Source organism: Suncus etruscus, chromosome 7, assembly GCF_024139225.1.
Source record: "Suncus etruscus isolate mSunEtr1 chromosome 7, mSunEtr1.pri.cur, whole genome shotgun sequence".
NCBI lineage: Eukaryota > Metazoa > Chordata > Mammalia > Eulipotyphla > Soricidae > Suncus > Suncus etruscus.
In genome coordinates, this window is record NC_064854.1 from 78,396,635 (window position 1) to 78,418,955 (window position 22,321).

The 22,321-nt window shown below is 34.6% G+C and overlaps 1 protein-coding gene across 1 annotated transcript in view; it reads right to left on the bottom strand.

Annotated features, from left to right (window-relative positions):
* The window catches only part of KHDRBS2 (KH RNA binding domain containing, signal transduction associated 2), a 412,537-nt gene that overhangs the window by 54,140 nt on the left and 336,076 nt on the right, over positions 1 to 22,321 (bottom strand). Inside the window, exon 7 of the mRNA XM_049776928.1 lies at positions 10,232 to 10,314. Within this exon, the coding sequence (XP_049632885.1) occupies positions 10,232 to 10,314 (83 nt within the window). The remainder of the gene's footprint in view (positions 1 to 10,231; positions 10,315 to 22,321) is intronic.

Sequence of the window (22,321 nt, forward strand, 5' to 3'; positions counted from 1 at the left end):
ACCAAAGTAAATTACAAATCTTTGACAGTAATATTTGAAGTACATAGTGACATTGAATCATGGGTAGTAACACTACCAGTGATGTCCTCCCTCTACCCCAGTTCACAGAATCCCCTTCCTCTGCCCCTTGGACTGCGAGTATAACTGGTCCCCTCTATATATAGCTTGTTGAAGATTGGATATTGATTCTGTTGTTGTTGCCTATGGTTTTGGTATTTAAGTCTGATCCTTTTTTATTACTACTCAACGTTTGTTTCTGGTACCATCCATTTTCCCCCTCGATTTATGAGGCAGAATAAGATGATTCAAGTTATGTGGTTCTGTCTGAAAAAAAAAAATAGAAAAAAAAACAACAAACAAAAAACCAGAGGAGTTCGTCTAGAGGTTATAATATCAATTTAAAAAGAAGAAAGGGGGAAAAAAGAAGAGGAACATAAAAAAAAACAGAAAACAAAAAACAAAAACCTACAACATAAAAATAAACAAAACAAAAAAGGTAACAAAAATCAAACAAAATACCAAAACCAGCAACTACAAAATAGCACCACAGAAACAAATACAATCAAACAATAAAAAAGAGATAGAGAAAAAAAGAAAAAAGAAAAGAAAGAAAAGAAAAATGGAAGGAGGGCTGGTGCAAGGTTTTTTTGTTTTTGTTTTTGTTTGTTTTTATTTTCATAGGCACAGTAAATATTATGAAAATTAGAAAGGGAATTCCCTTGGCCTAAAATATAAAGGGTTTCTCTGCCCTTGAAACATACTACATTTTTCTTTGATATTTTTTTCTTGTAATAGCTTTACCTGAAAAATTTTTTTCTGTACAAGTGGTAAAAACCTGGGTAATCTTGCCTCTAGATGACAACCACAAATTTCTGAAAAACTACATGGTAAGGAGAAGATCTTAGTTGGTGCAGAACAAGTGGATCTCTGGTGACGCTTGACTCCTTAAGGAAATTGGCAGAATTGCATTGTATACACCAGGTTGAAGCTCAATCAGATTTTTATCACTCCATACATCTTTAAGCACAGAGCCCACTAACTAAAGCTTCTATTTTTGTACATTGTTAAAACTTTGATGCATGGAAACTTTTGGCACAGTAAAGATATTTTTCATACCACTTGGTTTGGGCTACCATATTTTAAAGTTAGAATAAATAGAGATGCTAAATTATCAGATTATTTTATTTTAGGACCATAACCATTGGCATTCAGGGGCTACTCCTGACTCTGTGCTCAGAAATCACTTTTGACAAGCTTGGAGGACCATATGGGATCTTGCAGATCGAACCCAGGTCAGCCATATGGAAGACAAATGTCTACCCCCTGGGCTATCACTCTGGCAGAAACATCAGATTTTCTTGGAAAAAAATGTTAGCACTTCTTAGTCATTTATCTACTTACCACATAGTTGAAAAAAAGAGATTTGGTTTAGACAGAGCACACTGCCATTTCCCAGATGTCAGTGTTCCTATCATTCCTTAAAGATTAACTTGATAGGGGCTGGAGCGATGGCGCTAGAGGTAAGGCGTCTGCCTAGGACATGACACTGAGAATAAAGGCATCTTCAAGGAAGAAACATCAAGTCTAAAGAAGTGGAAATGGAGGGGCTGGAGCAGTAGTGCTAGAGATAAGGGGTCTGCCTTGCAAGTGCTAGCCTAGGACCGACCACAGTTCAAACCCCCTGTGTCCTATATGGTCCCCCCAAGCCAGGAACGATTTCTGAGCGGATAGCCAAGAGTAACCCCTGACCATCAATGGGTGTGGCCAAACACAAAACAAACAAACAAAAAGAATAACTTAATAATAATAATAATATGTGGGGCCGGGCGTGGCGCTGGAGGTAAGGTGCCTGCCTTGCCTGCGCTAGCCTTGGACGAACCGCGGTTCGATCCCCCGGCGTCCCATATGGTCCCCCAAGCCAGGAGCGACTTCTGAGCGTATAGCCAGGAGTAACCCCTGAGCGTTACCGGGTGTGGCCCAAAAACCAAATAATAATAATAATAATAATAATAATAATAATAATAATAATAATAATATGTAATGATGTAGATTTTTGACTCCTTAAGCATATTGATGAACAATTTGTTAGGTATGTTTTTCACTTATGCTAGAATTAAGCTTTATCAAAAATCTAATATCAAATACATGATTTCAACTAAATTTACAGTTTTTTATAATTTCAACTGAAATTACTCTTTTTTTTTGTTTTGGTTTGGTTTTGGTTTTTTGTTTGTTTTTTTGGCCACACCCATTTGATGCTCAGGGGTTACTCCTGGCTAAGCACTCAGAAATTGCCCCTGGCTTGGGGGGACCATAATGGACGCTGCGGGATCGAACTGCAGTCCTTCTTGGCTAGTGCTTGCAAGGCAGACACCTTCCCTCTAGCACCACCTCACCGGCCCCTGAAATTACTCTTCATGGTAAATCATTGAAATTGTTCTTTAGTGGTTTCTGTTTTTGCAATATATTAAATCTTTGTGTGTCTTTGATGATATAATCTATCTTGTTTATTTTATTTATTATTTTATTATAATAATATATTGTTATTTATTTATTTATTTATTTATTTATTTATTTATTTATTTATTTATTTATTTTCAGGTCATGCCCAGAAGTGCTCAGAGCTTACTCCTAGCTCCTCATTCAATCCTAGAGGGCTTGGGGGACCATATGTTATACCAGTGATCAAACCCATGTGGGCCAAATGCAAGAGAACCCTACCTAGTTTAAACCCTCATCCCATATCTGAAGCTCTGATTATATATGATTTTATTTGTCCAATCATATAGTTTCTTTTTAAGAAATGTTTGCAGTTTTAAACAAATCTAATGAGGAAAATTACTGGAATGTTGAGATGTCCTGACATCAATTTTTATAAATATATGATGCAACATATTTCAATTACTAATTGCATCCTTTAAGTTATCTTGGAAAACTCATGATTCAATGAGTAATGAAGTTGTTAGAACTCTTTATGCTAATGATAAAGTAGTTAATGTAAATATTTTAAATATAAATAGATTTTTTTTTTTTAGTTTTGGGGCCACATCCAGTGACACTTAGGGGTATTCCTGGCTATGTGTTCAGAAATCACTCCTGGCTTGTGGGACTATAGGTGATGCCGGGGGTCAAATCCTGGTCTATTCTGGGTCAGCCGAGTGCAAGGCAAATGCCCTACCACTATGCTCTGGTCCCAAATAAATGAATTTCTTAAGCCAATAATTTACTTTTTATTGAAATGAACTTAAATTCATTAAAAAAGCAATGCATATAATGAGCAATAATGAATAATTTAGGTGTATATTGTTTATTTTGTGGTAGAAAATTTGTCAATATGGTCACAGGGAAGATAAATTTTCACACATTTTAAATAAGCTTTTAAAATGAACAAAAATAAATATTTTGTGTCATCTGTGAAGAATATAAATTCCAATCTCAACCACTCTGTAGGGCTAAAGACACACCTAAAAAATCATTCTCCTAAATTGTGTTTTCTTATGCCTAAAATAATTTCTTCCTCAAATAGTCTCAGGCATCAAAATATGAATTTTTATATTAGGAATGTTAGAGATTAACACAACAATGGCAGAGAGATAATAAAGCATGTAAAGTATTTGCCTTGCATGTAGGCAACCCGAGTTCAATCACTATCACTTCATATGGGCTCTGAGTAAGCTCTGAGCACAGAGCCAGAAATAAGTCCCATCAGATGTGATCCAATAAATAAATAAATAAAACTAAAGTATGCCTTCAAAGACAAATGCTTTTTAACTTTAAAGCTTGAATATAGCATTGCTAGGGGTCCTCAAACTTTTTAAACAGGGGGCCAGTTCACTGTCCCTCATACCATTGGAGCGTCTGACTATAGTAAAAACAAAACTTATGAACGAATTCTTATGCACACTGCATATATCTTATTTTGCAATGAAGAAACAAAACAGATACAAATACAATATGTGGCCCACGGTCCATAGTTTGAGGACCACTGATATGCTCCAATTCCATATAACACTTGCCTAAAACTACTTTCAGTTATCTTAGATGTAAAAATAAATATGTCAGACAAGAGCAAAAAATCTGCATCAAAAGTAAATTCAAACAATATTTAATTCACTGTTTATGCATGCAGAGGTCCAAAGATAGCAATAAAATATAACTAAATTGTAGAATAAATGTAAGATAATACCTCTAGTCCAAATAATAACTTTCTGCAAATTCAATCACATCATTCCCATTGTATAAGACATAAGAGAATTGAATTAGAATTTGAGAGTGAGTCACTAAGTAAATAATGTCATTAAAATGAATAGGACAGGTTATCATATACATAATTTTATAACTGATATTGAATTTGTTGGTAACTGTAGTGCTGTACTCAAAATCATTTCTGTAGATTCTAAGTATCATATACAAAAGCTTATACTAAACATATAGCTTTAACTAATAGTGACATTCTTTTTTTAAATCTTGTCTAGCTTTCCAGATTATTCTGCCTTATAATGTATTAGAGCAGAACACAGATTATTTTAAGTCAAAGAAATAATCCTTCACTTTTTTCTTGGATTTTTTCCCCTTGTTTTATTTTCCTTCTTTCTTCAAGCAGAAAATAAATCTCTGTGTAAAATAAACCACTCCTTAATCATCATACACTGGGATGAATGATTTATAAGCTAACTCTGCTTAGCTTATTTAAATTAGTTGTCCAAATAAAGAATTTCAAGAATCTCTTTGTCATGTGTACTCTTCCCAGATAGATATTTCTTGCTTTGTTGTCTAAAAACTATATACACAGGCTGTTTGGGTTATTTTAATATGTTCCATACTGAATGACTTTCAAAGTTCACAAAAGTTAATTTGTTATTCTCTTTCTAACCTCTTTTATCAGTTTCATTTTGGGTCTGACCAAAAGCACCAAAAATGGAAATCTTTGAAAATTTCCCCTACACTTTCTTGTTATCCATCAGAAAAACTTTCAGATAACTTGCTATGTTCTGGTTATTTTAAATGTATATTTTTCTTACCAGTTCATTGACATAACAGTAGTGCTTTAAAAAACAAAGATATCAGTCAATTTAGATTTCAAACTATTTGTTAGTCTTTATGTCCAATAACACTAGTTTCCAAGACAATTAACACATCACAGCTAGCACAAAACTGAAATCACTAGTTCTAATTAGCTTCTAAACATCAGAACAGTGAATCTCATTTTACATTTCTCATACTTAAGAAGTTAAGAATGTAATCAGAGAGGACAAGAATAAATCTTTTACCAATTATTAATTTTTACAGTATAAGTGAAATATAAGTAAAATAAATAAGTAGCATATTAATGTTTTCTCAAAAATAGCATGAAAGTTCACTTAAAAACATTACTGTTTCCATTGCATCTTAAAGTTATTACTTGTATATTGAAATAACTGATTCTATTTTGTGCAGCGATTGGTTTGGGAAAGTATAATAATAAATGGACTGCATCTTTCATCTGTTTTTGCTTATATTTCATTGTAGAGTGACCAAACAATTGTTAATAACTTCGCCTCCTTAGTTCAGCCTCTCAGAGCAAACTAAACAGGCTGCAAAGAATGAAAGAGGCTAGATCTTAATTTCTTGAGTTTAATTCTTACAGGATAGCAATGACTTACATTTTGAATCACAGGCCTTAGGTCTGTTGAGAGGTCCTTACTAGCAGCTCTCTATATGTCATTTCACTTGTACTTTTGTGGCAAATGTCTCAACCCAAAGACAATAGCTTCAGGGGACTGTATTGCCCTCTGTTGTTTCTTTATATTTGCTATTGAAAATCATTCCATTATTTAGCTATCCTGAAACTACCCTAATTTAAGTGTCTTACCTTTTCTTTGTACATATATAGATCTTGACATTCATAGATATTAAAAAAAGACATGATTTTAAAAAATTTGTGGGAAATACGACATTCCTCAATTAATTTTTATTAATATCTTTATACAATTTGATTACAAACATGATTGTATTTGGGTTTCAGTCATATAAAGAACACCTTCCTTCACCAATGCAACATTCCATCACCAATGCCCATATCTCCCACCTCCCTACAACCCCACTGCCTGTATTTGAGACAGGCTTTCTACTTCCCTCATTCATTCACATTGTTTTGTTAGTTGTCAGTGTAGTTATTTCTCTAACTGCACTCACCACTCTGTGGTGAACTTCATATCATGAGTTGAACCTTCCAGCATTCCTTGATTAATTTACTAAAAGAGGATAGCTTTCTCCTTCGTTTTACAATTTTTTCACCTTGCTTCCAATAAGGACATTTGAATATTTTCCCTTTTATACTTATTTGTAATTAAAAATTTACATGGGAAAATAAATTCTTAACACATCAAATTCAAATAAATTATGGTCAGAATCCAAGATCAGAATTGTTTTATAATGTTTAATGTGAAATTACAATTTGATATAAAATTGTGCTAAAATTTAAATTAGAAGAACAATTGGTTAGCAAGTCCTGTGAATTTGCAGATGGTTGCCCTCTCATAAAGCTAATGCCAATAAGGAGCACCACACAATTGGGAGATCACACACATCATATTTAATCTAGGAATATTTAATCTAGGAATCAATTAAAATTTAATCATAGGATGTAACTTTTCCAATGTCAAAGACTTCAAATCATTAAATTTTTCTAAAACTTATTTGACTCATCTAAAATTAGAGACTTTCATAATAAAGTCTCAACCAATATCTTTAATATCCTTCTAGACACAGAAAAAGAATGAAGATGGTCAGAGACTCCTCATTATCTCTTCGCTAGAGTTTTCATATGTCACTTGATTAATCTGCCTCCTAAGGAATGAAGTGAAAAATTCCTTTTCTGTTTCTCTTGAAATTTTCTGAAACTAACATGTTACATGATAACTGGGATTAAATAAACTTGTTAGAGCTTCTGAACTCCAGGTGAACCTTTGTTGTGTTGAACTTCTCTTAGACTTGAATGAGTGTGAAATATTATTTCAATTATGCATTAGCCAAATTTAACTTTATAATCTCCACAAATTCTGCATTCACCTATGCTGACTCATCAATTAAAGACTATTTTCCTGGGGCCAGAGAGATAGCATGGAGGTAAGGCGTTTGCCTCTCATGCAGAAGGTCATCGGTTCGAATCCCGGCGTCCCATATGGTCCCCCGTGCTTGCTAGGAGCAACTTCTGAGCATGGAGCCAGGAGTAACCCCTGAGCAACTGCCGGGTGAGACCCAAAAACCAAAAAAAATAAAAAGAAAAAAAAAGACTATTTTCCTCTGAAGATTATTATTTTTATATTGACTATTCTACATCACAAAATCAATTAATCAAGACTCCATATCAGCATTTCTTATGATTTTGACTACAACAAAGCAAAATTCTGTTTTTATTTTTTTCAAGAGATGTATATGTTTTATGTTAATGCAGTTATCTTTGTTATGTTATTTTTAATCTATTTTTAATTTCCTTTCATATACATATATATTTTTTTTTGAATGGGGAAGCTTCCCAAGCAAGATCCTTGGGTCCTGGAAACACTTTTGATAATTCCCTATGATTCATAATATCCTTGGCTCTGCTCCCCTTTACATTTTTGAGTTTTGATTTTTAGTGCTCATGTAGAGAAGCTTACGGGCTTAGTATTCAGGTATTGTTCTTAGTATTACTTGAGGAACCATGTAGTATCATGTGGAATTAATCAGGGCCTCTGGTGAATGCAACCTATATTCCAGCTACTAAAGTATGACTGAAGAACTAGCATTTACAGAAAACTAAGTAAACAAAACAACAACTATAACTCTGGATAAGTTACATAAATTTTATGGCTTTAGATTGCTTTGTGTTCCACTAAGAAATGTTATAATGTACTACATACAATCTGGGGTTTTTAGGGACAAAGTAATTGTACATAGGTTCTGTTTTATTCTTCTTAATTTTCTTTGACTGTAAGTTCAAAAGTAAGGTGCCAGCAGGGGGATTTTTTCTGAGAACTCTGTTTTTGGGTGATTGTCCTTCCACTGTAACTTTACCTAGTCCTCTTTCTTTGCATCCTTGTTCACATAGTTTTAAAAAAAAGTGTAGGTATAGAGAAAGGTCAACAGGTGATAAAAAATTTTACATTCATTTTCATATTATCATTAACTTCCAATCCTCATTTTCTTTCTTCCATGTTTCTTCCAATAATTAAACCAATTTAAGTCTCAAGAGAATATGCAAAACTCCAATAGTGGTAGATGTTAAAAGAATGCAATCTTCATATATTATTCTAGTCAGTGTCTATGATATGATGTAGCATGATTTTTTATCTTTAGTAATCACGCTATTTTCTAATATGTAATTGTCACTGTATTATCTACAGTAGAAGCTCTTGACTCATGAGTGTTTTTCTACTTTCCCTACTAAAAATTAACCAGTTACTCATAGTTGAAGATGGTAATTTTCATGATGCATTAAGTTATACTTACTCATGCCCTTCTCTCTAACTACTTACAATATTCTCTCTAAATAAAATTTTGTTCCAGTTCTATTGCTAGACTTCTTATGCCATAAAAATTCCACACTTAATTGATTTTTATATGGATTTTCTCAACTCTATAATCAACTTAAGCTCTCTTTTTCGCCACTTTTCCTCTTCCAAATATTACTTAAAAAGTAAGTCTATTTCTTTGGGTGGCATTAATATTGATCCAGTGACTTGTAAATTTTATGATAAATTTAGATATTCTGTTTCTACTAACAATATTCAAGGGAGATATTGCTTAAGTGTTATATAGTCTCCTACTTTGTGATAGAATTTTTAATTTAAAAAAATTAGGGCCCGGAGAGATAGCACAGCAGCATTTGCCTTGCAAACAGCCAATCCAGGACCAAAGGTGGTTGGTTCGAATCCTGGTGTCCCATATGGTCCCCCATGCCTGCCAGGAGCTATTTCTGAGCAGACAGCCAGGAGTAACCCCTGAGCAACACCGGGTGTGGCCCAAAAACCAAAAAAAAAAATTAGGTGACTGATTTTTCTTAAAAAACAATAAAAAGGCATAATAAAATCATGTCAATTTTATTCATAATTCCAAAAATATAAAAAACACAACCAACTATTTATATAACAGTAAAAGTTAACTGTGTTACATTTTAATTTAGTTTAGTTTTGTTTTTTGAGCCACACTGAGTGATGCTCAGGGCTTACTCCTGGTTCACACTCAGAAATCACTGCTGGCTCTGGGGACTATATGGGATGCTGGGGATCAAAGGGGCATCTGTCCTGGGTCAGCCACATGCAAGGCAAAAGCCCTACCACTGTGCTACCAATCTGGCCCTGTGATACATTCTTAAAAGAGAGCTTATATAGTCTTATAATAACACACTAAAATAAACATCAATGTGAATAAATGCTAAGTAAAGTAGGCAGATACAAAATACCACTTTTATGAGTTTATATAAAAAATAAAAGTGTAGCCCCCAAAATACCCCCCAAAACAAAACAAACAAAACAAGAATTAAAACACAACCCAAATCCAGACTGTGATTACTGAAGTAGAGGTAGAGGAAAAGTCACTAGTAAAAGGTCATTAGTACATTATTAAAATACCCTAAGTTTTAATTTTGGTGATAGTTATGTGACAAGCATTTCATTGCTTTTGCAAGTTCTTACAACTATACTCTAAATGTATAAAATCTATTGTATGTAAATGATTTAATAAATAAGAAAGTGATTAATAAGAAGTAAAACTTCAATGATGTATCTAATTTTGAGTGAATCTAAATAAATATATTCAACAGTCACTACTGTATTTTTAAAAAAATGCTCTAATTCATTGACATTTAGAATTTTCTTCTTTTAAGAACCCAATAAAATTTTCTTACAATGATTTATTTTAGGGAAGAAAAGTCATGTTAAGTAATTACCTTCCTTTGTTTTCTTAATTCTGTAATTACTTAAATAATATCTAAAAATAACAATATTTAAATATCAGCTTGCTTAATTGACAGATTGGCTCTAAGGATCATCTAGTCTTGAAATAACATATTACTATTTAATTTTTGGTAATTGCAAGATGATTTCTTTTTACCTCTCACAGTGTTGTCATCATATTAATAATTCAGAAATACTATATAGAAAAAAGAGTACTAGAAACTCTAAGAAAGAAATAATATTCATATACAAGAAACTAAGTATCAGGATTAGAAATACTTGTAAAAGAATGTTCTAAACAGCAATTCTCATACCTTTGTGTTTGGGTGACATAGCTGTTACCATAAGCCTCATAGGTCTGGTCATCATATTCACCCCCATAGCCATCATCATATCCCTAAGGCAGAAAATAGAAGAAAGACCTATTAATAATAAATCTTATTAATATCTTATCAGTTAATAAAAATTTGGGGAAGTTTAGGGCACATCCGGTGACTCTCAGGGGTGAGAGATTTCTGGCTATGCGCTCAGAAATCGCTCCTGCCTTGGGGGACTATATGGGATACCGGGGGATCAAACTGTGGTTTGTCCTAGGCTAGCACACACAAGGCCTTATCACTTGTGCCACTGCTCAGGCCCAGTTAATACAATTTTATATGATATTACTTGGTTGAGTTCTATGTTTGCTTAGCCTGTATCACTTCCTTGTATATTAATTATATCAATATAAACTTGAATATTTCATGAATCTGATAGTAGAGTTTTATTATTGAATTCAGCATATTACTAAAGAAGTATTTATTTAGAAGTTTTATATATAGAGGTAAATACAATTCAAGAAATTCAAAATAAATTTTTATTTTGAAAATACTAAGCGTAGATGAAAACAAGCATGATAATCTATTGATGATAAATATGGCCTAATACTTGATAAAATTCCACAAGATATTTTTTATCTCCCTTTAATTATAAGTAAACATAATAAAGTTTGAGGGAGAGAGTGGTTGGTGTTCCTAAAGATGCTCTGAAAGGTCTTATTCCTGGCAGTGATTAAGGGATTAAGTGATCATATGCAGTACTTGAAATCAAACCAGGGTTAACTACTTGATAGATTTATATTTTGGGGGGCTAAATTGACAACAGGTGATCCTCAAAGCTTACTTCCCATATCTGTGCTCAGGGGATTGAAATGGGTGCCTGGGGCTTGAAACTGGGTCACTGCATCCAAGGTTTTGTCTGTTTTAATATTCTCAGTGCTTTTGAATGAATTGCTTCCTTTTAAGCTAGCACAATAAACTCTAAGAAAAGTATGGCCATACGACAGATAGGACTGGTAACCAGCAGTGGAGAAAGTGGCTTTATTAATCAGAATAGCCAGTTTGAACTCAGGTTACTGTGTCCAGAGAAGAGTGTGGTCACAAGTCAAACATAAAGATCCACAACAACATCCTCTTTGACTGAGAAGAGCCATTTTTACTACAGAAACGTACAACCCTAAGAAAAGAAAAAAGACAGACTGTCTCCTTTGCTCATGACCACACATTTCTTCTAGTCAGAGTCCTAACAACACCACAACACTGTAAAGGTCACAGTGGGAAAGTAATACAGAGCCTCACCACATGTAGTGAACAAAGATGGTAGATCTAAAGACCCATCTTCTATCTATCTATCATCTGTCTGTCTGTCTGTCTATCTATCTATCTATCTATCTATCTATCTATCTATCTATCTATCTATCTATCTATCCAGACTCTTTGATAAAACCTTTTGACAGAAAATGTTGAGGTTCAAAGGACTCAAAGAATCCATGGAAGAGGGCAGGGAAGGTGGCGCTAGAGTTAAGGTGTCTGCCTTGCAAGCGCTAGCGTAGGACGGACTGCGGTTCGATCCCCCGGTGTCCCATATGGTCCCCCCAAGCCAGGAGCGATTTCTGAGCGCATAGCCAGGAGTAACCCCTGAGCGTCAAACGGGTGTGGCCCAAAAATCAAAAAAAAAAAAAAAAAGAATCCATGGAAGAGACAACCAATAATACTCAAGATGATATGAGAGTATAAATGAGAAAGTGTCAACAAATAAATAACAGAACTGAAAAACTCAATATTTGAAATAAAAATCTCTCTGGAAGTCCTCACCAGCAGTGTATCTGCTGTTGAAGATAGAAGCAGTGAGCCATAATATAAGCTATATAATATTTCCTTAAGACAGAAGAAGTTGGAAAGAATCACAAAATAAACAAAGAGAAGATTGCAAAAGTCCTCAAAAGAAGAAACAAATGACATCAGATATTTCAGATAAATTGAACAGAAATAAAATAAGAATGATTGGGATACCATAAAAAAAGGAGTAAAACCCCGGCAAAGAAGCAGCAGTCAAGAGCATCATATATGAGAACTTCCCAGAATTAAAGAGTTTATACATATATATTCTGAATGTAATTGCCAGCTAAAAATAAAATTATCCCAAGGCACATTCTAGTCATAATGATGAAAGCAACAGATAGAGAATACTGAATGCAGCAAGATAAAAAGAGAAATTATATACAAATCAGAATCTTTTACATTAAGAAATGGATTTATCACAAGCAACCCTCCAGGCACAAAGTCGGGGTGCAATCAAGTGACAAATTTCAATGAAATGAATGCCTCATCAAGAATACTTCACCCAGAAAAACTTTTATTCAGGTTTGAATAAACAACACCTTATGAATAAAAAAGATTTAAGGAACGTGATAGACTCAAGGCCTACCATAAAAGAGTAAATGAAGGGTCTAGTTTAAGGCAAGATAAGCACCACAAACACACCAAACTTTTAAAAACTGATGGTACAAAATCCCATGACAATATTCTCTCTCAAAGTCACTGGACTATATGCACCAATTAAGAGACACAGATGTTCAAAATAAATCAGAAAATTTAATTCAACATTGTGAGCCTGCAAAAATCACATTTGAATAACTTAAGCAAACAAAGATTCATAATCAAAGGTTAAAAAAACAATCCTATGGCCAACAATTCCCTTAAAAAGATATGGGTGGAAATTGGTGGAGAAATAAATAAGGGGAGAACTAAATATCCAAGCCAAAGTCAATAATAATAGAATGAAGGGACCTAAACTTTAACAATCTAAACTATTCTAAGCAGCCTGTTATACTGGTAGGCCAGAGTACAAAGAGTGATGGTATAGGTTACACTCTAGGACCATTAATAGAAGGAGGTTGACACTGGTGGTGGGAAAGGCTCTGACTCATTGTGTATTTCAAAATCAACTATAAAGTATTCTGTTAATCACAACTCCACACACAATCATTGAATTCAAGATGAAATACTTCAGTAGAGTATAGTAATCAAAAAATATATTCTAATCTTACAAAGAATCATTCAAATTGATCTTTATTTTTAGTAATATCTTTATTTAAACACCTTGATTACAAATATGATTGTACTTGGGTTTCAATGATGTAAAAAAACACCCCCCCTTCAACAGTACAACATTTCCCCCACCAATGTTCCAAATCTCCCTCCTCCCCACACCACCCACACCAGTACTCTAGACAGGCTTTCCACTTCCCTCATTCATTCACATTGTTATAATAGTTCTCAGTGTAGTTATTTTTCTAACTGCACTCACCACTCTTTGTGGGGAGCTTCATGTCATTAGCTGGACCTCCAGCCCTCCTCTCTTTGTCTTTTGAGGATTATTGCAAAAATGTCTTTTAGTTTTCTTAAAACCCATAGATGAGTGAGACTATTCTGAAACTACCTCTCTCCCTCTGGCTTATTTCATTCAGCATGATACATTCCATGTACATTCATGTATTGGAATATTTCATGACTTCATCTTTCCTGATGGCTGTATAATATTCAATAGTGTATATGTACCACAGTTTCTTTAGCCATTCATCTGTTGAAGGGCATATTGGTTGTCTCCAGAGTCTGGCTATTGTAAATAGTGGTGAAATAAATATAGGTGTGAGCAAGGGTTTTTTTTTTATTGAATTCTTGTGTTCCTGGGGTATATCCCTAGCCCAGAAGTGGTATAGCTGGATCCTATGGGAGCTCAATTTCCAGTTTTTGGAGTTCCTTTTTCTCCACATTCCCATGAGCACTGCTTGTTCTCATTCTTTGTGATGTGTACCAATCTCTGTGATGTGAGATGATACCTCATAGTTGTTTTGATTTGCATATCCCTGATGAATAGTGATGTGGAGCATTTTTTCATGTGACTTTTGGGCATTTGTATTTCTTTTTTTTTTTTTGTCAAAATGTTTGTCCATTTCTTCTCCCCATTTTCTGATGGGATTACATGTTTTTTTTTTCCTGTAAAGTTCTGCCCTGTGTATTTTGAATATTAGCCCCTTGTCTGATGGTTATTGGGTGAATAGTTACTCCCACTCAATGGATGGCTTTAGTATCCTGGGCACTATTTCCTTTGAGGTGCAGAAGCTTCTCACATTAATGTATTCCCATCTGTTTATCTCTGCTTTCACTTGTTTGGAGAGTACAGATTTCTTCTGAAAGATACCGTTAGTCAGGGCCGGCGAGGTGGCGCTAGAGGTAAGGTGTCTGCCTTGTAAGTGCTAGCCAAGGAAAGAACCACGGTTTGATCCCCCAGCGTCCCATATGGTCCCCCCAAGCCAGGTGCAATTTCTGAGCGTGTAGCCAGGAATAACCCCTGAGCATCAAAAGGGTGTAGCCCAAAAAACCAAAAAAAAAAAAAAAAAAAAAAGAACTTAAAAAAAAAAGATACCTTTAGTCTTAGTGTCATGGAGTGTTTTCCCTATATGTTATTCTATATACCTTATGGTACCAGGTCTGATATCAAGGTCTTCAATCCATTTGGATTTTACCTTTGTACATGATGTTAACTGGGGGTCTAAGTTCACTATTTTGCTAGTGGCTAACAAGTTGTGTCAGCACCACTTGTTTTTTTGTTTTTGTTTTTTCTGCCACATCCGTGTGATACTCAGGGGTTACTCCTGGCTAAGCACTCAGAAATTGTCCCTGGCTTGGGAGGACAAATTACCTCTAGTGCCACCTCATCAGCCCTAGACTTGTTGAAGAGGCTTTCCCTGCTCCATTTAGGGTTTCTTGCTCCTTTATCAAAACTTAGGTAATTGTATGTCTGAGGAACATTCTTTCAGTACTCAACCCTATTTCACTGATCTGAGGGTCTGTCTTTATTCTGATAACCTGCTGTTTTGATAATTATTGCTTTGTAATACAGTTTAACGTTGGGGAAAGTAATGCTTCCCATATTTCTTTTCCCAAGGATTGCTTTAACTATTCGAGGGTGTTTATTGTTCAAAATGAATTTTAAAAGTGTTTGATCCACTTCTTTGAAGAATGTTATGTGTATCTTTAGAGGAATTGGTTTAAATCTGTATAATGGTTTTTGGAGTATTCTCATTTTAATGATGTTAATCATACCAATAATAGCCAGGCTCTTTCATAAAATTGAAAAAAAATGACAACACTCCACACAGCTTTTATGAAGCCAACATCACCTTGACACCAAAACTAGACAGAGATCCTGACAAAAAAGAAAATTACAGACCAAAATCCCTGATAAATACAGATGCAAAGGTCCTCAACAAAATCCTGGCAAATACAATCCAATGCCTCATCAAGATGATCAATCACTATGATCAAGTAGATTTCAACCCAGGAAAACAAAGATGGTTTTACATCCATAAATATATCAACATAATACACAACATCAACAAGAAAAATAAAAATCACATGGTCATATCAATAGAAGCAGAGAAAGCATTTGATAAGGTCCAACATCCATTCTTAATAAAAACTCTCAGCAAGATGGGAATAAAAGGAACCATTCTCAATATAGTTAAGGCCATCTACCACAAGCCAATGACAAATATTATCCTCAGTGGTGAAAAACTAAAAGCATTCCCTCTAAATTCTGGTACAAGACAAGACTGTTCGCTCTCACCACTCCTCTTCAACATGGTACTGGAAGTACTTGCTATAGCGATTAGGTAAGAAAAGGATATCAAGGGCATTCAGATAGGAAAGGAAGAAGTCAAGCTTTCAATGTTTGTTGATGATATTATACTCTACTTAGAAAATCCTAAAGACTCTACCAAAAAGCTGCTAGAAACAATAGATTCATATAACAATGTGGCAGGCTACAAAATTAACACACAGAAATCAATGGCCTTTTTATACACCAATAATAATAGGGAAGAAATGGACATCAAAAAGGCAGTCCCATTCACATTAGTGCCACACAAACTCAAATATCTTGGAGTCAACTTGAGCAAAGACGTGAAGGACCTATACAAAGAAAACTATAAAACCCTGTTCCAAGAAATTATAGAGGGCACACGGAAATGGAAACATATACCTGACTCATGAATTGTCATGATTAACAAAAATTAATATTTTAATCAACATGGGAAATTTGAAATATATATATCTTTGGATCCACAGATGCAGCATGTAGCTGACCTGGATTTGATCCTTTGTACCCTGTATAATACTCTAAGGAGTGATCCCTGAGCAGAAAAGCAAGAGTAATCCCTGAACTTTACTTAGTGTTAACCTGAAATAAAAATAAACAAAATATCAAAATCAGACATTAATTTATTGCTTTTATATTTAATTTACCTTCCATATAAAGCTATTTGATAAATGATAGTAGAGTTAGATTATTTCTTTTTTACATTAATTATTTATGTCCCATATGTATTGGGGGGAGATATGTTGGGCCGCAGAACAAGCTATTATTCTATTTATTTTTTTTTTTTGTTTTGGGGCCACACTAGGTCTGTCCTAGGCTAGCGCAGGCAAGGCAGACACCTTACCTCTAGAGCCATCACTCCAGCCCCACAAGCTATTATTTTTAATGTTATTTTACATAATATATTTAGTTAATTTTAATTCCTCATTTTACACTTTGTTAAGGATTTAGATATTTCAGAATATTCTATCATATTTTAAATATGGTAAACTATTTTACATATGAAACATTTTAATAATCTCTTTTTGAGGGAGGGGCCACATTTGACTGTGCTAATTCTAGATATTTTCAGTTATGGAAAATGTTTTATCCAATTATGTCCATAAAAAGAGGGGGGGGCAGAAAGAGAGAGTAAGACAGACTCCTTATGTATAGAAAAGAGAACACAGGTTTCTCCAGAGGGAAGAAAACAGAATAAATATCTCAGGTTGAGAAGTGGATAAGTCCTTACACAAATAAGGTCAGGTACTAGGCAAGGAAGTTCACTTTCTCCACTTTTATTCAACATATATTAGAAGTCCTAAAAAAAAATCACCTTCCTAGTAAGATAAGGAAATCAAAATAATCCAAATTTAAAAAAAGAAGCCAAATTATTTCTATTTGCAGATTACCTGATGGTATACATGGAAGAGCCTGAGGAGTCCAAAACAAAGCTCCTAGAAACAATAAACCAATACAACAAAGTGGATTGCTCCAAAATCAATACATTAAAAATTTGCATTCCTTTATAGAAATAATTATTCACAAGAGAAAGAGATCAAATAATATATTCCATTTAAATTATTGTCCAAAATAATCATGTACCAAGGGTCAACCTAATAAGAGAGAAGAAGAACCTATACCTGGAAAATTCAAAAAAAAATATTGAAGAAGTAAGGAGTGGAAAATCATTCCATGCTCATAGAATAGAAGAATCAATATCTTTTCTAAATGACAATATTATCTAAACTACTATAAAGAGTCAGTGCAATTGCTATTCAAATTCAAATAACATTTTTCAAGAACTTTATGTTTTAAAGAAGTTTATTTATTTAGTTAGTTAGTTAGTTAGTTATTGGTTTTTGGGCCAAACCCAGCAATGCTCAGGAGTTACTTTTGGCTCTGTGATCAGAAATCACTCCTGGCAAACTCAGGGAACCATATGGAATGCCAGGAATCAAACCGGTTCTCCTGGGTCAGCTGCATGCAAGGCAAATTATTTACCACTATGCTAACTCTCTAGCCCATCTTCTTCAATGACTGAACAATCAATGATAAAGTTTGTGTGGAACCATAAAATACATAGATAGCCAAATCCAGTAACATACACCCAAGATAATGGTAAATATAAATGGCATACCTGACTATCAATTAATCTTTGATTAAGAGCCAAGAGCTTGAAATAGAATTAAGACAGACTCTTCAACAAATGGCATCGGAACAATTGGATAGCCATGTATAAGAAATTAAAGATCTATCCATATCTCACGTATTACACAAAAGTCAATTCAAATTGAACTAAATACCTTGAGATTAGATCTAAATCAATGATGTTCTTTGAGGAAAACATAGGCAGAACACTCCAAGACTTTGACATCAAAGAAGTCTTCAATGATAGGATGTCAATGATGAAGGATATAACTTTAAATATGAATAAATGAGACTGCATCAAAATAAAATGTTTATGTTTGGCAAAAGAAACATGGGCTAAAAATTAGAAAACAGCTAACTGAGTGGGAGAGCATTTTTGCACTCAATTCATCAGATATAAGTTTGATATCTAGGATACCCAAATTACACACAAAGGTTAACTTCCCCAAAACTCAAAAACCATCAAATAGTGGAGAGAAGAAATAATCAGGCACTTCTCTGAGGAAGACCAAAATATGGCCCACAGGCACATTAAAAATACTCATCTTCACTTATCATTAAAGAAATTCAAATCAAGACAACAATTATATATCATCTTATGTCAGTGAGGATGGAACATATAAAAAATACTGGAACTATCTCTGTTGGTGGGATGTAGTGAGAAAGAAACTCGCATCTACTACTGGTGAGAATGCTGCCTGTTCCAACTCCTATGGAAAATGGTATGGCAAGTTCTCAGTAAATGCAAAATTGAGCTGCCTTATCCCTCAGCAATCCTCTTTTGGTTATTTATCCCAGGAAATAAAAACACTCATCTAAAAGGTTGTATGCATACTGCTATTCATTGCAGCATTCAACATAATAGCTAAAATTTGAAATCAACCTAGATGTCCAAAAACAGATGAGTGGATCATGAAGATGTGGTAAACATATACATTGGGATACTACAGAGTTGTAAGGAATGATGTAGCCATGCAATTTGCAGCAACATGGATGGAACTGGATAATATTCTGTTAAATGAAGAAAGCCAGAAGAAGAAGGACAAATAGAAAATAATATTACTTATATGTGATATGTAGAATAGTTGCATGAAGAAATACAGTAATGCAAATGGGAGGTGTCTCAAATACCCTTGGCCCCAGAGTATTGTGAGGTGAAGGAAAGAAAATTAGTGGGGGCCGGGAAGGTGGCGCTAGAGGTAAGGTGTCTGCCTTACAAGCGCTAGCCAAGGAACGACCACGGTTCGATCCCCCGGCGTCCCATATGGTCCCCCCAAGCCAGGGGCGATTTCTGAGCACATAGCCAGGAGTAACCCCTGAGCGTCAAACGGGTGTGGCCCAAAAACCAAAAAAAAAAAAAAAAAAAAAGAAAATTAGTGGAGGAAGAGAAACACAAATATGAAAAGAGAAGGGTCACGGGCCAAGCAGTTTCAGGTGCATTGGCTATGTTTAAAAAAAGAAAAGAAGTAGGCTCAAGGGGCCGGGAAGGTGGCGCTAGAGATAAGGTGTCTGCCTTGTAAGCGCTAGCCAAGGAATGGACCGCGGTTCGATCCCCCGGTGTCCCATATGGTCCCTCCAAGCCAGGGGCAATTTCTGAGCACTTAGCCAGGAGTAACCCCTGAGCGTCAAACGGGTGTGACCCAATAAAAAAAAAGAAAAAAAAAAAGAAGTAGGCTCAAAAGATAGCACAATGGTAGGGCATTTGCCTTGCAAGCAGCTGGCCCAAGATGGAGCCAGGTTCGATTCTGTGTATCCCATATGTGCCCTGAGCCTGCCAAGAAAGATTTATGAGCACTGAGTCAGAAGTAACCCCTGGGCGCTGCCAGGCATGGCTCTAAAAACAAACAATACTAAACTAACGTAGCTAAATATTTAAGCTAAAGTGAACAATGGAATCAAGAGAACCAAACTTTAATGATCTAAATTTTAAATAGGCCAATTGGAAGGCCTATTTATTTAAACTTTAAATAGGCCTATTGGGAAGCCTGGAGTCAAACAGTGCTGGTTTGGATACACTCTGGGAAAATATTGGAGGGATTTGGCACTGGTGGTAGGATTAACCTGATTTACTTTACGTTTAAAACCTAAGTATGAAAGACATTGAAAATCACAGTGGTTTCAGTAAAATTAAATTAAAATAAAAAGAAACAAACATTTTATTGCAAAACATCTCAGCATATTTCTACTAAAAATTATATATGTTTTTATTTATTTATGCTTTTGGATTTTACTGTTCTCTTTCGCCCCCAAATTAATACTATTTTAAATTCAAAATACCTGGAAGTTAAACAGCCTAATACTGAATAACCAGTGGGTCTGAGATGAAATCAAAGAGGAAATAAAAACTTTCCTGGAAACAAATGACAATAGAGACACAAACTATCAGAATCTATGGGACACAGCAAAAACAGTACTGAGAAGAAAATAGCTTTGCAAGCTCACATCCTGAAAGAAGAAGGGGCATACATGAATAGCTTAATGACGCAGCTCATAGAATTAGAAAGTGCTCAAAAAGGGAACCAAAAATAGGGAGACAGAAGGAAATACAAAGCTGAGAGCAAAATCAATGAAGTGGAAACACAAAAAAACAATCCAAAAGATCAACAAAAGCAGAAGTTGGTTCTTTGAAAAAAATAAACAAGATTGATAGACCACTGGTAAAATTAACAAAGAAAGAGAGAGAAACTTGATAACTCATATTAGAAATGAAAAAGGGGAGATCATTACCGAAATTGCAGAGATTCAAAGATTAATCAGAAACTACTTTGAAAAACTCTAAAAATGAGAACCTGGAAGAAATGGATAAATTCTTGGAATCTGATAACCTTCCACGGTTGAATAAAGAGGACATAGCATATCTAAACACCCCTATCACTATAGAGGAAATTAAGACAATAATCAAATGTCTGCCAAAAAAAAAACAAAAGTCCAGGCCCAGATGGATTCACTAATGAATTTTTCCAAACCTTTCAAGAAGAACTACTACCAATCCTGGCAAGACTCTTTGATGAAATTGAAAAAAAGGAAACATTTCCAAACAGCTTTCATGAAGCCAACATCACCTTGACACCAAAACCAGACAGAGATCCAGCCAAAAAAGAAAGTTACAGATCAATATCCCCGATGAACACAGATGCAAAGATCCTCAACAAAATTCTGGCAAATATTTTCAAGGCCTCATCAAGATCACTAATTATGATCAAGTAGGTTTCATCCCAGGAACGCAAGGATGCTTTAACATCCATAAATCTATCAACATAATACACAACATCAACAACAAGAAAAATAAAAGCCACACGATCATATCAATAGACGCAGAGAAAGCATTTGATAAGGTCCAACACCCATTCTTGATCAAAACTCTCATCAAGTTGGGAATGAATGGAACCTTTTTTCAATATAGTTAAGGCCATCTACTAGAAGCCAGTGGCAAATATTGTCCTCAATGGAGAAAAACTAGAAGCCTTTCCTCTTAATTCTGTCACAAGGCAAGGCTGTCCTCTCTCACCACTCCTATTCAACATAGTACTTGCTCTAGCAATTAGGCAAGAAAAAGATATCAAGGAAATCCAGATAGGAAAGGAAGAAGTCAAACTCTCACTGTTTGCAGATGACATGAAAGTATAATTAGAAAATCCTAAAGACTCTACCAAAAAGCTTCTAGAAACAATAGACTCATATAGTAATTACAAAATTAACACACAAAAATCAATGGCCTTTCTATACACCAATAATAACAGGGAAGAAATGGACATTAAGAAAACAACCCCAGTCACAATAGTGCCACACAAACTCAAATATCTTGGAATCAACTTGTCTAAAGATGTTAAGGACCTATACAAAGAAAACTATAAAACTCTGCTCTAAGAAATAAGAGAGGACACATGGAAATGAAAACACATAACCTGCTCATGGGTTGGAAGAATTAACATAATTAAAATGTAAATACTCTCCCAGCATTGTACAGATTTAATACTATCCTACTAAAGATATCCATGACATTCTTCAAAGAAGTGGATCAATCACTTTTGAAATTCATCTGAAACAATAAACACTCTAGAATAGCTAAAGCAATCATGGGAAAAAAGAATATGGGAGGAATTACTTTCTCCAACTTTAAACTTTACTACAAAGCGATAGTTATCAAAACAGCATGGTATTGGAATAAAGACAGGTCTCAGATCAGTGGAATAGGGTTGAATACTCAGAGAATGTTCCCTAGACATATAATCACCTAATTTTTCATAAAGGAGCAAGAAATCCTAAATGGAGCAAAAAACGCCTCTTCAACAAGT